This window comes from Podarcis cretensis (genome assembly GCF_951804945.1).
Source record: "Podarcis cretensis genome assembly, chromosome: Z".
NCBI lineage: Eukaryota > Metazoa > Chordata > Lepidosauria > Squamata > Lacertidae > Podarcis > Podarcis cretensis.
In genome coordinates this window covers 11,008,227-11,025,225 of record NC_137184.1, presented here as the reverse complement: position 1 = coordinate 11,025,225, position 16,999 = coordinate 11,008,227, and the positions used below count along the sequence as shown (strand labels likewise).

Below are 16,999 nucleotides of genomic sequence, written 5' to 3'. Positions count from 1 at the left end.
CCCAGTGGCCAACCAGATTCCTGCGGGAAATCAGCAAGCAGGACCATATCACAAGAGCACTCTCCTCTCCTGTGGCTTCCAGCAATTGATATTTAGAAGCATACAGCCTCTGACTATGGAGGCAGAGCACAGCCATAAATTCATACATTGCTTGATTATAAAACAAACAACGACCAGAAGAAAAGCCAACAACAACTCAAAGCAATGATGGCTAGTTTCCAAGATGGAGTTTGAAATGAGGAGAAGAAGGGCCCCAACCAGCTAGACCTCTTGGCAATTACACCCCCACATTGCTGCTCCTTCGCCATCCCATTAGCATGGTGTTCTTATCTGTTCTTGCAGCTCTGGCACCCTGTGGCGCCAGTTCGGGCTGGCACACTGCTGTGGCAAGGACTGGACAAAACAGGAGTCTCCACCCCAAACACTTGCAACACTCAGGATAGGATGTGCAACCCCAAAGCACTGCATATGGATGAGCGATGCAACAGTCTTCATCACCTGTCTGGCATTGCATCATGTCGGAGTAGACAGCCTGGGATCGTGGGAGTGAATTTCAAGGAAACAATTAGCTACTTCTCGTTCCACCCTGGCAGAAACAAATAGCTCCTTTGAAACAATATGATGGAAATGAAGGAACTCTGGGCTTGTGGTTGGGGAGGATGAGGAGAAGGGACTGTGAGTCAGGACTATTCTGCAGCAGGTGTCAAATCAAATCCAGATCCTAGACTGTTAAAAAATAAATTGTGTGTGTGTGTGTGTGTGTGTGTGTGTGTGTGGAATGCAGCATCAAAAGACTTAGGGCTCACCTATGCTGCACATTGGTTTGATACCAATTTAATAGGGATAGCTTCCCCCAAAGAATCTTAGTAGCTGGAGTTTGGAGAAGATGCTGAGAATTGTATTGCAAATCTATGGTGTGATCACAATTGGAATAGGGTGTGATTTTTTTGGTCGCCCCAGCTCAAATAGGATGGTGTACTGTAGAGTTGGAAAAGTTCAGAAAAGGGCAACCAAAATGATCAAGTGGGTGGAGAAGGAAAGGTTGCAACATTTGGGACTTTTTAGTTTAGAGAAAAGGCAAGTAAGAGATGAAATGACAGAAGTTTGAAGCTTATGCATGCCATGGAAAAAATAAGAGAGAGAGAAGATCCTCCCCCCGCCCCCCCCCGCCCCAGAGCTGGAACTCATCATGGGCATCTATTGAAGCTGAGTGCTGGAAGATCCAGCAGTACATAGTTAAACTATGGAACTCACTCCCACAGGAGGCAGTAATAGCCACTACCTTGGATGGCTTTAAAAGAGGATTGGATACATTCATGGAGGACAAGGTGCCTCCATGATCAGAGGCATTAATGTGTCTGAATGCCAGCTTCATGAAGCCACAGGAGGAGAAAGTAGTCTTGTCTTTGGGTCCTACATGTTGGTTCCCCCCAGGCATCTGGATGAGAACAGGATGCTGAACTAGATGGCAGTGTACCGTATTTTTCGCTCTATAGGACGCACTGGACCATAGGATGCACATTGTTTTAGAGGGGGAGAACAAGGGGAAAAAATCTCCCCCCTCTGCTCAGCGCCCCTTCAGCGAAGCGGTAGGAGAAACAGAGCCCCTTCCTTTTCTCCTCCCGCTTGGCTGCAGGGGCACTGCACAGCTCTCCCTCTCTGCTGAAGCCAGGAGAATCTTGCTCTCCCGGCTTCAGCAAAAGGAACCCAAAGCCTCCGGAGCGCAGCGGGAACTCGCTCTGTGCTCCGAAGGCTCCCTCCATGCTCCGGAGGCTTCGCGTTGCTTTTGCTGAAGCCTGGAGAGCAAGAGGGGTCGGTGCGCAACGACCCCTCTCACTCTCCAGGCTTCAGCAAAAGCAACACGAAGCCTCCGGAGCATGGAGGGAGCGCTCCCTCTGCGCTTCGGAGGCTTCGTGTTGCTATCACTGAAGCCAAGGAGCCTGCATTCACTCCATAGGATGCACACACATTTCCCCTTAATTTTTGGAGGGGAGAAAGTGTGTCCTATAGAGCAAAAAATACGATATTTCCTGAAAATGTGAACACTGTTATCCCCTTTTCCTGCAGTCAGTCCCTTCCAATCACTGGACTATGGAGGGTGGTGCTTCATAGTGATGAAAATGTTCGTGGTGCTTGCCCCCTCCCCCCTTTTTAAACTCAGCCCCAAATGGAAAGAAAACAGGGGCAACTTCAAAGGCCGAGAGCACTGTAATTTCATCAATCTCACAGGAGGAGCTTTAGATGAAGTCAATTGTCTTTCTTTGCAGAAGTGATGTCCAACCGAATGGAGGGGATGATGACCTCTTATACACCGCTAGCACCGCCACAGCAGCAGATTGTAGCGATGGATCAGAGCAGCTATGCCACTGACCCCTTCCAGCAAGGTCTCACACCACCACAAATGCCAGGTGACCACATGAACCCCTATGGTAAGACTCACTGGGAACCAGCTGCTGTTGGCATGTCCAAGGTAGAACATGGAAGCTTCGGTCTAGGATTCCCAAGCCCACACTCTTGAGAGGTCTCCCTGTCATTTTACAAGGTGGAAAGCCCTGGGAGCAACTTGATCCAGATGTTAATATTAGATGTCGTTTGTATCCAAGGCATCATTTTGGTCTTCTTCTGGAGGAAATAGAGTTCCTTCCACCAGGGTCCAAAACAAGCAAAGAGGGAAGATGAGTCTCCATTGAGCCTCTGGAAGCCTCTCCTTTCTGTTCTGCTTGTGCTGGACTCTACCAGAAAGACTTCTGCTCCCTTATATAGTATTTCAAAGCAAAGGCATTTCTGAATGAAGAATTATGAGCCCTTTCAAGCTCCATCAAACTTCTAGTAACGCCACTGGAAATGTAGCAAGCTCTGAATTCTTCCCTTAATTTCCCATCAGCCCTCTCCCTCCTCACCCAAAACCCCCCTAAATCTTCTTAGCTGGCTGGCAGAAGCCACACAAAGATACCAGGGCCCTCCTTAACTCTCTAGCTCAGGTTTTTGGGTTGCCACTATGATAGTGATCTAAATGTCAGGGATCTTGGGAAATATAATTTATTCTGGAAGGAAAAACAAAAAAACCAAGGGAGGCAGGAGGAATCTTCCAGCTGTCACTGCTGTCACCACAGCCCTTGTGCCTGTATTAACTGTATTAAACTAGCCCAGCAGCTTGCAAAATGGTCCAAAAGCTGACCATTTGCTTCTGGAGATGGTCCAGACTTGAACATTATTAGCTGTTTTACCTTTGACATCACAATGCCCTACTTATGTGATATATTGTCAATCCAGCATTCCTAGTAGGTCTCATGGGGATTTGGGGCATGCCTATAATATTTGTTTAAACTGTAACTCTCTGATGGAGGCCTTGGGATCTTCAGCTCTGTGAGGGAGGGGACCATGGGATATTCTCCAGAGAATTCTTTACACCTTCCCCAAACTCTGTTTCCCAGGATTCATGGCAGTCTTTGGGGTCTCAGATTCAGTGGTGCCCTGTGTGATGTCAAGAATTCAGCCCTCCCCACTTCTCATGCTTTCTTCTAAATATTAGTTGAGGTGTCCCTGGTGGCGCCCCCAAAGCTCCTCACCCAGTGCAACTGAACCGGTCGCACTTCCCTAAATCTGCCTCTGTTCATGGGAAGGAGACAATGGAGCCATCGCAGCTAAACTGGTATGAAGCCAACCAAAGAATGTAGTCTAGATGCTTGCTTCATATTCTAAGGAGGCAGAAAAGAACCCAGCACCTTCAATAACCTGTCTCTCCACTACCTCATCATGAGGAATGCAAAGTCAGATGTGGTTTTGGCAGAAGGCTGAGTTATCACCTTGCTTATACAATTCCTTAGCAATGCAAATTGATGTGCAGACCTTATCTCCTCAATCGTCACACAACAACAGTGTGTGGGGTGTAACATTTAAGATTCCCAATCAGGAGATGAAGGATTTATGGTTGGAAGATCGCGACAGATCCGAGGCCACCTAGTCAGTCTGTGGGACTGAGCAGGCACCTTCTGTTCTATATTCCACGCTGAGTCCACCAGGCCACATACTGCTGGTAAAATAATGACTCTTGCCTTGATGGATCAGACCAAAGGCTCATCTAGTCCAGAAAGCTATCTCCTGCCACAGTGGAGGAACTGTGTGTTAAACTGGTAGGGGAGGTCACAGGGTGGACTGAAGAGTGGGCAGCTTTCATTAATGGAGCGAGTGAGCAAAAGCTTTGCTCTTCTCCCAGTTCCATATTTGCCATTGAAACCATTTGATACCGCCATTCCTGGGAGCCACAGTTCCCTGGGATGGAATGCAGAATCTCTTCTCTGTGACCAAACAGCTTCCCACAGATTGTTTACTCATGTCAGTTGGAAAAGGAACTTTCTCTTTTTGATTTTTCTTTTCTTTTTAAAGCCCTTCCAAAATGCTGCAGACTGCAATGCAAACAAGTCCTTGGCAATCCTCACCTCTTCTCCACCCTCGCAATGCAGTCACTAAACTCTGCAGTGATTAGGAGCCCAAAGAAATAAAGCTTTGGAGTTGCAGCCAAATATTAGTCCCACTCAGAGCCAACCCATTGAAAATAATGGATGGGACTAACTTAGACTCACCAGGCTGGGTTTAATTAATCCAGTACACTAGCGGAAACCAGTGCAAGTACTCACACTAGGGCAATATCCCTCCCCCCCCTCTCCCCCCGTGTCCCTCCGTACCTCCCCTAATTCCTTTGCCAGGACTGTACCACTCCAGACTGCTTGGCTGGAATGCTGTAGAAAATTAGCCTGAGAGGGAGCAGGGTTTTAGGCTAGCTTTCTCCCTAATGGGCTCCATTGCTGCATACAGGGAGAATTTTCGCTGTGTTTGCTCAAAAATGAGATTTCCTCCACCTACAGTGATATAGCACATGAAAAATAACACTGGTTACACTGGTTTCCACAAGAGGGACAGCTGCCTCCCCTTTACGGTGGATGAACCATAATCTCCAGACACTTGGCTTTCATTTTGTTTGTAATGAGTTAGACTGAATTCACATAGCAGTTTATTCTGTTTCCTGGATGTTTCAATAATTGTCAATTTCCACATTATACCGTATTTACTCAAGTCTATTGTGCCATCGAATGTAATGCACACCTTCATTTTCACAAAAAATAATTTGGCCAAAAAAGGTGAGCACTAGATTCGAGTAAATACAGTATTTGAGCTTTTGTACAACATAAAAGACACTTCTCAAAATACAGTGGAACGTAGCACAAGTTTAGCACTCATTTCCATGTTATTTGCAAATAACACGAGGAATGAGTACTAAACTTGCCATATTATGTGGCAGAGCCAGAAGTACTTACTACATTTCATGAAAGCTCAAATACAAGGTGGAAAACTGTTAGGGGAATGTCAGATTAAACTGCCCTGCGAATGCAGCCAAAGTTTCTAGCATTTTTAGAACTTTTATTCTCCCTGTCCACCAAAAATTCCTGCAGGTGCCCCCAGCCATGCACATGGAAAAATAGCAATGAGAAGGAGAAAGGGAGAGAGGAGGGGAATTAGCATGTCAGGCTGACCTTGGCATACTCATTTTCTGCAAAAGGGGTATTTTTCATGTAGGGGCAGCAATTAAGCATGAGATTTCCCTCCAAATACAGTGTGAAGTGGCATGGCTCAAGAAAATCCATATCACGTTATTCTGCTGTGTGTGCAGATGGGCTTCCATTGCATGAGGTGATAAGGGAATCCCAGGGCTCTTTCTCTGAGTGAGCAATTCAGCGTGTACTAATGTGCTTGTGTTGCTGTGTTTTGTGCCTCACAGGGAATGACTCGATTTTCCACGACATCGACAGCGATACCTCTCTAACTAGCTTGAGCGACTGTTTCCTGGCCTCCTCAGAAGTAAACTCCATGCAGGCCAGGGTTGGAAACCCAATTGACAGGCTGTACTCTATGCAGAGTTCTTATTTTGCCTCATGAAATTCAAGGGAAAACAAGGGGGAACCCTGAAAAGAATGCCCATCTTCACAGATGACTCCCCAACCCCTCACGTGCCCCCTGATTTCTCAGCTCAGACTCTTACAGCCATATTTTCCTCAGCTCTACCTTCGTGCTGACTTCAGGCTCTGTGACAACAGGAGTGTTAAATTAAGAGAGACTTTCATTAAAAAAAAAAAAAGAAATTTCAAGGCTGCTGCCAGATCATCCACAGAAAAAATAAAGAAATATCATGGCACTAGCATTGAGCTCAGGAGGAACATGGCAACGCCCAACCACATGGCATCAACAGCCCTCCATTTTGATTCCGCCATCGCAAAGGAAAGCAAGATGAACACCATGAAACCTATTAACCTTTTGGAGCCTCTTTCAGATGCCTGGAGCCACCAACATCGCCGCCATTTTGAGGGGGGGTATTGACCCATGCAGCAAAAAAGGTCGGAGAAACATGTTAGTTGTGGACCAACAGCCAACCGGACTGTGAGACCTTTTCCTGTAACAGTGGCTCCCAAGCAAATAGTTCCTCTTTCCTGCGTTCCACGCCCCCCCCCTTTCCTTCCCCGCCCCATAAAAGCCCATAGACTGTACATTAGTTTATAGCCTTTGTACTGTATGAAACTGGGCGAGAGAAGGGGCAGGGGGGAGCTGAGTAGCTGGTGAAAAGTAAGACTGTGGAGAGAGACAAAGAGCGAAGGCTCATGTCATAATGATAGTATTTTAAATAAATGACGAAGTAGATGCATGAGTTAGTGGGGAGGGTTTCATTTAGATTAGTAGTAACATTTTGTTTTTTAACAAAAATGAGCAAAAGGTTCTTACGAGACACACAGTTTCATTTAACTTCATTTACTGATATGAGCACAAAACATTAGGGTGGGTGTTCTTTATTTTTTAAAAAATGTAATATAACTCATTCTCAAATTCTCCACTTTCCTCCCCCCACTCATGTGATTGGCAGGCATCTGTTGGGTGTTCCTTATGTTTATATCTACTTGACAGATATATGCAGCGCTCCGTTATCCCAATCTGGGTTAATTAGGAAGGTCTTTGAGAGAGAGAGAAATCTGTCATGTCCCTTGGGACCCTCCTGAAATGTCAGTCGAGTCACTGTAGAAAAAGCAATGCTGGGGGGGGGGCTGTAGTTCAGTGTCAGAGCATCTGCTTTGCATGCAGAAGGTCTCAGGTTCCCTGGCATCTCTAGACAGCTGGGAAAAGCTCCTGTGTGAAATCCTGGAAATCAGTGACCAATCAGACTGGATGGTACTGAGTTAGATGGGCCAATAGCAGCTTCCTATGTCCTCATCTTTGTTCCTATGGCTTTTCCCCAAGCCCTTACTCAGCCTTAATGAACTCCAATCGTTCAGTTACTCCAGAGTCACATGGACCAGTAGATAGCTGAAACTCAGGCTTCAGCATCTGCAATACAAGCTTATGCATGTTCACTCAGAAATCAGTCCCACTACTATATTTGATTCATTGGTTAGATTGGGGATGGGGAAACCTATGGCCCTCTGTTTGTTGAACTACAGTTCCCATCATCCCTGAGCACTGGCCCTGTGAGCTAGGGGCTGATGAGGGTTGGAGTCCAATAACATCTGGAGGACCACAGATCTCCCATCCCTGGCTCTATTAAAACTGGTTGGATCAATGAAAAATGCACCCTTCATTAATCAGGTTGCAGGTAGCAGGTCTTTAATTTGTTAAATTATTTTTAATAAGTTAACAAAAAAAAACAACAACCTCCCAGCAGGTAATGTGATATCTTATTGGAATCATTCCTTCTATGTATATCAGAGAGGAAAGAATGCTTCTTCTCAGATGTGATGCCTGCTTTGCTGGATGTGTGAGTTATGAAAAAAAACGCCGAAGGGTGTTTCCTTCTTGAACCAATCAACGTTTTTCTTCATATGCAGATTTCTGCATATTTTATTTATTAATTGATTCTTTAGCTGCTACCATTCATTGACTAATATTTCTCTTACTGGACTACAGCCCTAGTTGAATGCTGCCTACTGAAAGAGGACTTGGTAGAGCCAAAAACAAATGAACCAAATCAAACCCTACACAGAATGGAGGAAGGGTCCCAAATGTTACTGTGGTCTCGACCAATTCCCCTTTAATCGCAGCACTTTTAAATGAATCTGAAAACAGCAGTGAAAGCTATCCTTTAGTTGTTGCTATAATGAGAAAGAACATGAGAATGGGCTCACTGATGAAGACCAGTTAGTGTTTTCCAGCAGTGGTGTGGAAAGTGGGACACCCAACAGGAGGTAGCTCTAGAACCAATTTGCAAAGAGTATCGCCTCCTAGAATCATAGAATCATAGAGTTGGAAGAGACCACAAGGGCCATCGAGTCCAACCCCCTGCCAAGCAGGAAACACCATCAGAGCACTCCTGACATATGGTTGTCAAGCCTCTGCTTAAAGACCTCCAAAGAAGGAGACTCCACCACACTCCTTGGCAGCAAATTCCACTGTCGAACAGCTCTTACTGTCAGGAAGTTCTTCCTAATGTTTAGGTGGAATCCTCTTTCTTGTAGTTTGGATCCATTGCTCCGTGTCCGCTTCTCTGGAGCAGCAGAAAACAACCTTTCTCCCTCCTCTATGTGACATCCTTTTATATATTTGAACATGGCTATCATATCACCCCTTAACCTCCTCTTCTCCAGGCTAAACATGCCCAGCTCCCTTAGCCGTTCCTCATAAGGCATTGTTTCCAGTCCTTTGACCATTTTGGTTGCCCTCCTCCTGACAGGCTGTAAGTCAGGAATCAGGCCAGTGGGGACTGCCCAAGGGCAGACTCAGGTTAATGGGGCAGCACCCCTTTTGCCCAAATAAACCAGCCTCTACTGGGCCCCAAGCTGTTGGATTATCTGGTGGTGGCAAGACAACCATTTACATTTTCCCACAATGCCACCAGAGCAATGTTGCATCAGGAATGGGAATTTAAAATGGATGGTGGATGGTGGGACCAGGTTATCCATGGACATACATGCTCAAAGAGTGGCTGTGTTGGTATCTTGCAGCAAAAAAACCTTCCCACACCTTAGGACTTATTTATTGTATTGTGGCATGAAAATGTCATTAGCATGGGCAGGGGTCAAGGGAGAGGGGAGTTACAGGGACTGCCACACACACCTATTACTCATCCAAGAACCTAACAACATAGGAGCCCTCATGTTAGCTATCCCTACATGCAAACAGACAGAAGGCCTACAAAAGCTGCATTTGCACCATACATTTAAAACACTATGATACAATTTTAAACAGTCACAGCTTTCCAGAATGAATTCTGAGAGCTGTAGCTCATTAAAAGTGCTGGCCACTATTCCCCTCCCAAAGCTCCAATCCCTAGTTTTGCCCAAAGAGAGATTGACTCTTACACCACTCTGGGCACTGTCATTCTGTGAGGGGAGTGGGGGGGGGGGGTCTCCTAACTGTCAGCATCCTGGACAAACTAGAGCTCCCAGAATTCTTTAAGTGAAGGCATAACACATGAACAGCAGTGCCAGAGCCAATAAAAAGGAAGAACCAATAGCAGACGGAGCCAATTAATTCTAGTTTTGTTGCCACAGAACTCCCTGGTGAGTTCCACAAGGGCAACCTTGAGGCAAAGGAAGAGGAGGAAATTGACAAGCAGTGCCAATGGAGGGCAGGCAGGTGGAGGGGCAGGCTAAGGGCAGACAGAAGTGGGTGTGGCAGTGTTCCATCCCATTCCAGCCTGCACTTCATCCAAACATTGTCCTGCCCTCCTAAGCTTTCTATGGAAGTCACTGAGAATGAAGAAGCCCTGAGTTCTGTCTCTTGGTAACACAAAAATATCACAGAGAACATGGAATGTAACTGACTTTTCTATGAAGGGAGACACTATCCTTTCAGCTAAGTGTCAATGTGGAGCCAAGCCAGTTCTGTATTGCCCTTCCACACCTACAGTATTTATGGGCAAAGATCATTTCCCCTTTTATTTTGTGGCAGGAGTTATCTCCCCCAGGAATGTGACCATTGTGTGGTTTTAATCTGGAGACCTTGTGGTCAAAGGTTCTAAAGTAGACCTTTGACCTCTTCTTGATTTGGGATTTATTATTGTAGCATCAAAGCAAAATGCTGATCATCAAATCAAAAGAAAAGAAAAGAAGGAAGCAGGTAGGATGAAGTAGATAAAAAAAAAAAAACATTTTGCATGACCAAGGGAAAACACAAAAAAAATGGTTGTTCACCTTTACATGCTATGCCAAGGGCAGAAGTCTCATGTCAACCATTTGAGCTCCATTCATACTGGCAAACCCCCCCCCCCCCACTTTGGCTCAAACAAACTAGGTTGAAACCTGGGTTGCTTCTTTGGATGGGTGGGGGGCATGCTCTGTGCTGCAAGCAGCAGTCACATGCAGGCAATTAAGAAAAATATGGGGTTTCAATGTCCACTTTAAAAAAGAGAGAGGGAAAGGGAGATTTGTTGTTGCTGAGGAAGAGCATTTAAAATGAATCAAAACATGATTTCCCTCAAAAGTCTTGACAAATTGGATGCTGCTTCTTTCTTCTTCGGTGATCACTCATAGCCGAGTAAGATTGCCTTCCATGAACATAGTCTTAACAGTGAGTCCGTAAGTGACTGTGGAGGCCAATTCTGGATCCACACGTCCTTCCACATTGGGGACATTGGTTTCCGGGCGGGAGTTTGTCACAGTTTGTCACATCACAGTGAAGGTTTGCCAAGCATGCCTTCCTCTTAGCACGTTTCTCCCTTTCGTCCTGAGTTCAAGCATCTCCGAAGTCCACGGCACCTTTGGTAAAGGCTGTTGTGCAATTGGAGCGCTCGCAGGCCAGTGTTTCCCAATTGTCAGTGTTTATACTACCTTTTTAAAGATTTGCCTTGAGAGAGTCTTTAAACCTCTTTTGTTGACCACCAGCATTACGCTTTCCATTTTTGAGTTTGGAATAGAGTAGTTGCTTTGGAAGATGATAACCAGGCATCTGCACAACATGACCAGTCCAACAAAGTTGATGTTGAAGAATCATTGCTTCAACACTGTACACTGGCATTAGTTCACCTGTCTTCCCAAGTGATATGTAAAAAATTTTGGAGACACCATTGATGGGATCTTTCCAGGATTTGGAGATGGCATTTATAAGTGATCCATGTTTCACAAGCATATAGTAAGGTTGGTAGTACAATGTCTTTGTATTCTGGTTTTCCTGCAAATGTCCTGGTCCTCAAACACCTGGCACTCAGAATGAGGAATGGAGGAAAGTTGCTTATTAGCATAAAGTTATATCAACTTCCCCACTACTCATGGATACTTTTCTGTTGAGGGTTGGTATCTACAGGTTCAACAGAAAGTGCTTCATACTGAGTCAGACGACTGGTCCATCTAGCTCAGTATTGTCTACACTGATTGGTAGCAGCTCTGCAGGGTTTCAGGCAGGGTTACATGCCCAGCATACCCTGGAGATGCTGGGGATTGAACCTGGGACCTTATGAATGCAGAGCAGATGCTCTGCCACTGACTAGTTTCATAATACACCAAGTAGCTTAATAGTCATTCCACGTCCTGAGAGAACTCTGGAAATTGTATTTTGTCAGAGAGGCCACAGATCCAGAAGACCTACCCCAGGATTTTGTAGGAAGCCATACTTATTAGGCCAGATACAACAGTCACAAATTTGACATGCAGTATTCCCATACGTCACTGGGGACTAATATGTTGCCCCCTAGGTATTTGTACTCCAATTCCTGACCACTACCCATTCTGACCACTGCCCGTTGTGGCTGCTGGGGCTAATGGGAGTTGGCATCCAACAACATCTGGAGGGCAGCAGGTTCCCCAGTTTTGCCCTATGTAAACAGCATCCGGTCGCTTGATTGGTCCACAACTGAACAGATGTTCTTCCATGTGGACCTCCCTCACTAATTCTATTTGTGGAGAACTTTGAATTTCCTGCATTTGTAAATGGAAGGAATGAGCCACATCCATTGGATTGTATATTTGAGTTTTCCTTTTTAAAAGAACACTCTGTTCCAGAGCACAAGTAATGCAGCAGGGACGCGAAAGCCATTCTTAGTGTCATGTCTAAAAAATGCTCTTCTTCTTGTGTTCATTCTAGACCAGGGATAGGGAACCAGTGGCTTCACAGTTACTGCTGGTCTTCAACTCTCATCACCCCCTAGCCAGCATGGCCAGTGGTCAGGGAGTTGTTCACTGACAACATCTGTAAAGTCGCATTCTCCTCACCTGTGTCTGAGGGTATGTTAGGAGCCATATTCTAGGTGTTTTCCCCCAAACATTTGAGTCTACTATGCCAAAAATGAATTTATTGTTTGCCAAATAAGGGTTATCAGAGGACACCATCTAGCACATAGTAACTTCCTATGGCATGGGCTTGATACACTGACAGTTTTAACAGTATATCAAATGGTGAGGAGGCTTTTTGCGTGTGTGCGCATGTGTGTGAATGCACGCATGCACACGCACACCCCAACACATATAATGCAGTTTTCTGATCCGGCACAGAAAAGTCTCATTGCCACTTCTTTTGATGATACAACTAAATTCCCCTCTTTATTCTGAAGCATAGGGAATGTGAGTACCATAACTAAGGTCTAAAGTATATATAATATTAAAGATATCCTTTGTTTTGTATTCAGCAGCCTCTGTGTGTCTGTGGGGAAGGGGAGTTTAAATCTTTCTCTCCCTGCACCATCTCCCACAAAAGTTGCCTTCTGTAACTGCTAGTTGCTTTACAAGGTGCCAATGGAGACTTGCCTTGAAAGGCAAGCAGCAGCTTCAGAGACATGGTTTTCATCAGGATTGTGGGAAGGATAGAAAGATATTCCCCTGAAGTGTCAATGTTTCCCAGGCATTGCAATGGCTGCTACTTACATTAAAAAAACAGCAGCATGCACGCTAGTTACATTTGTGACACTGACACCATGTTTAATTTGAGGCTAAGAATCTTGCTTTGCTTACATTTCTGAGATATATATTGTTTCTAAAAACTTGAACTCACTGAAACAGATCCAATTGTACACTTTGTTGAAATGTTTTAAGCAGCTTATATTTAGGATGCTGGAGGCATCCTAAATACTGGAATTGATAACCCCTAGCAAAGTCCTTAAGCTATAAGCAGGCCTGCCAGATGTGGCTGCACTACAGCTCCCATCACCACTGGCCATGCTTGCCGGGGCTGATGGGAGTTGTAGTTCAACAGCATCTGGAAGGCCACAGGTTCCCCATACCAGGCTTATAGTGTTATATCCAATGCTAGTCCTACATAGCGTAGATCCATTGAAGTTAATGGGCATGACTAATTTAGGTTTATTAATTTCTATAGCTCTACTCTACTTGAGTAGAAATTAGTTTGGTGTATGACCCATGGTTAGTATACAGATGGAAAACCTGCAAAATGAGGACGCCTCTCCTGTGCAGGGCAAATAAAGTGTCCCTTTATGTATTTCCAAAAAAGGGGAATCACACACACCTCAAAAGGATAAAAGAGGACACATATTTGCATAGTATTTGTATATGCATAATTTATATGCATAAACCAAATTTAGAAACAAGGGCTATAATTTAAATGGAAATGTGGTACCTCTTGCCCTAGCAGGGGAAGCTGAGACCAGGTGATCTGTGTGCTTGCTTGGTCAACTGTCTAGGTGTTCATTGTTGATGGGCCCCTGATGCTCTCCCATCTGATGGCACTTCATCTCAGATTTAGACAGAGAATCCCTTCAAATCCCTTTAAATATGATAATGATGATTATTAATTAAATCTTTACACTGCTCTTCATCTGAAGTTCTCAGGGTGGCTCACAGCATAAAAAGACAAAGTATATAATAACAGCAAGAACAAAAATAAAGCATACAAACACATCCCACAAACACATTAAAAAAGACGTAGAATATTAATCATCCAAAGACCTGGTTGAAGAGGAGCATTATTGTCTGGCGCCTAAATATGTATAATGAGGGCACCAGGCAAGCCTCCCTGGGGAGAACATTCCGCAAACAGGGAGACAATGCAAATGGATATATGTCCTCTGTGGATTAGGACACCTGACCAGCCTAAAATGTTTTTCTGTGATGCATAATTTGCTTGTCATTGTTGCGGCAAAGCAAGGTGTCTTTTTATTTTTGAGCATTGCCATAATAGCAGGGAGCTCTGGTTGGTTCATGGGCTAAGACCAAAAGGGATCCCTCTCCAAGCAGAAAACCTGACCAGTCAAAGAGGAGGATAGTGGCAGGTCAGAAGGCATTCAGGTACTGAAACCACCTCAAGAACCTTCCAAGTGTTCCTAGATGTTGTAATCTCTTGGGGTTCTCTACACCCAACCCTCACGTTTTCAATGCCAACAAACAAATATCTTCTCTCTTTCTCTCTCTCTCTCTCTCTCTCTCTCTCTCTCTCTCTCTCTCTCTCTCTCTTTTTCCAGGGGTAAGTTCCACCATTTGAAGTTCCCCCTCCCTGAAGCACAAAGAAGCAATGTAAAGAATAGAATAGAATAGAATAGAATAGAATAGAATAGAATAGAATAGAATAGAATAGAATAGAATAGAATGGTCCTTCTGAGACCACCACCCTGACATAGTCTTCAGTCTCCAAGAATTTGTTTAAAGACTAGGTGTGTGGAGCCCCTTATTAGCCTTTGGAGACCTTTATTTCAATATATACATAACTGCTTCCCAAAATGTATCCACCTTCAGAAATAGTAGAGAGAGAGAGAGAGAGAGAGAGAGAGCTCTCCCTCATCTGCAACCCCTGGTTCCTTTATCATTCTGTGGGTTTGTGTTGTTCTTCCTTCAGCCAAATTCTGCCTTAACTCAGAATTATATATCCTGAATTAGAATGTGCATTCTACTGCTGTGTCCAGTTAATTTGCTTCTTTTTCTTCAGTGGGAGAGTTAGGGTAATTTTAACCTCTGGACATAGGTGACACCCACCCCACAAACTACATGCCCCCAATGGGAATTGTAGTTTACCCCTCAAAGTACTACAATTCCCAGCACTCTTAACAAACTCACCATTCCCAGGATTCATAAGGGTAAGCCATGTGCTATAAACATGCTTTAAATGCATGGGGTAGATGCAACCTTATTTGTCTTACGAGGAGCATCCCTCTAGACTGCAATGTGCATGACTTCACACATTTCAAAATGTGGTAAGCCAGCCCTGGGGACCCTCCTGTTCATCCTGCTGAGTGAATCCATAGGATTCTGCCAGAAAGTCCTGCACCACTGTCTCCGCTGCCCATGTAACAATGCACATGTATGCATTGATAAAAATACAAAAAAGCAACCTGGATTTGATTGCATGTTTTATTTGATAAGTGTTGGGTGTTTTGTTTTTGTTTTGCAGTGTTTTATCACTGTGTATATGTAGCCCTCTAATATGGAGCACTGGTAAAACACTACATGAAAAGGATCTGAATATAAGCATACATACAGTCACATCTCAGTCTCTACTCTTTTTGCAATCTTTTATCAATGCCCAGAAGTAAAACTGCGCAAAAATCACCTCAATGCATCCATGTATAGAATCACAAAAAGATTGTGCTTTTTTGCAGTGTTTTATCAATGTTAATATGTAATTTGGAAGTATGGGAATGGGGAAAGGTGATGAAAGACCTAGAAAGCTGCAGCAACAGGTTTGTGCAAGGTACAAAATTCAGAAACAAAAAGAAAACAGGAATCAGTGGAGGTTTCCTAATGCATCCATTCCATTTTAGAAATAGGACCAGGGAATCCCAGAACTCCAAAAATCCATGGATGAATTTAAACAAGAAGACTGTCAGAGGTATTCCTGTATAGAAGTTGCTTTGTTGAACCAGAAATGGTTCAAAGTCAGGCAGTTTCCTAGGTGCTATTAAGGGCATCAGACAACTCTGATCCATGGACATTATTCATTTAAAGCTTTCTTCCACAGAAGTCCCATTGAAATGAATGGACACGTATGTGCATGCTCCTGTGCAGCTTCCCTTCATTTCAATGGAGCTTATGTAGAACCCATATGAATTAACAGGATGGGAGAAGCACCAAAACAGTTTAGTCTGGACTCTAGTAGTCTCACCTTTCTGATGGACTTTGGCTGTGGTTCTCCATTGCATGGTGGCTGGATTAGACAACCCTGGGGGTTTCTTGCATCTCTGCAAGGATTCTATGATTTTAACAGAATGAAAGCATTTGCTGAGAAACCTTGACAGGCCAGGACTCCGCCAAGCTCAGAGATCCACCTGGGTTTCCACCTTTCATCAATAGTTTGAACAGCAAACTTTGAATTATAAATAATAATTTAGGGGGGGAAAGGGAGGGGGACATCTCCCCACCATCACCACACATTTTCTTTAGCTCATATGGCCGCATTACTTGTATATTTATATATTCTGTATTTATGTTACCAAAATGTAGTATTTTGTAGCTGTTCCAGTTTGTTTAACTTGTAAGATAATGATGCTGATGCTAATGATTCTTAATATGGTCTCCCATCCGTAGGCCATTTTCCCTTTCAGACATAGTTCCTAACCCCACCCGCACCCCTTCCAAGCTCTGTTGGTTCTCTCCCACCAACATCAAGGTTGCAGATTGGACATTTTGTTTTTTATTTAATGACTTACCCTTTCTTAAATTATTTATTAGTGTTTTTGTTGGGCTTCATTTTGGTTTTTTGGTCCCCCCCCCCTTCCAACTTTCACACTCCGCCCCCATCTCTGCCGCTGTCAACTGGCAGTTAAATGATGTGATTACTAGACCTTGTGTTTGTTTTTCCTACAAAAGAGAAAGAGAACGAAACACTTCAGTATATTTGTAAATAAAAGCTACCTGTAAATGAAATGGGATGTTGCTTTTGGAGTGAATTCCCCTCCACCCACTCACTGCATTTCACAATGAAAAAGACACTTATCACTCACTGGTGTGCAGGACATTCTGTGCTCTATTCCTGACATCTCTAGTGACAATGGACCCCAGCTTGGGCTATGGATCTGCACGAGTCCTTACAGAGCAGTAAGCCAGTCAAAGCAGGTAAGTGGGTGTAGGTTGGCTCATCCCCCCAACTC

The 16,999-nt window shown here is 44.3% G+C and overlaps 1 protein-coding gene across 3 annotated transcripts in view; it reads left to right on the top strand.

Moving 5' to 3' along the window:
* The window catches only part of LMX1B (LIM homeobox transcription factor 1 beta), a 169,464-nt gene extending 152,689 nt beyond the window's left edge, over window positions 1-16,775 (top strand). For 2 of the 3 annotated variants that reach the window (XM_079962183.1, XM_079962185.1), the window contains 2 exons: window positions 2,268-2,429; window positions 5,777-16,775. In XM_079962183.1, coding sequence (XP_079818309.1) covers window positions 2,268-2,429; window positions 5,777-5,934 — 320 coding nt within the window. In that variant the 3' untranslated portion in view covers window positions 5,935-16,775. The remainder of the gene's footprint in view (window positions 1-2,267; window positions 2,430-5,776) is intronic. The other variant, XM_079962184.1, reaches the window with a different exon arrangement.
* Window positions 16,776-16,999: the final 224 nt, after the last annotated feature.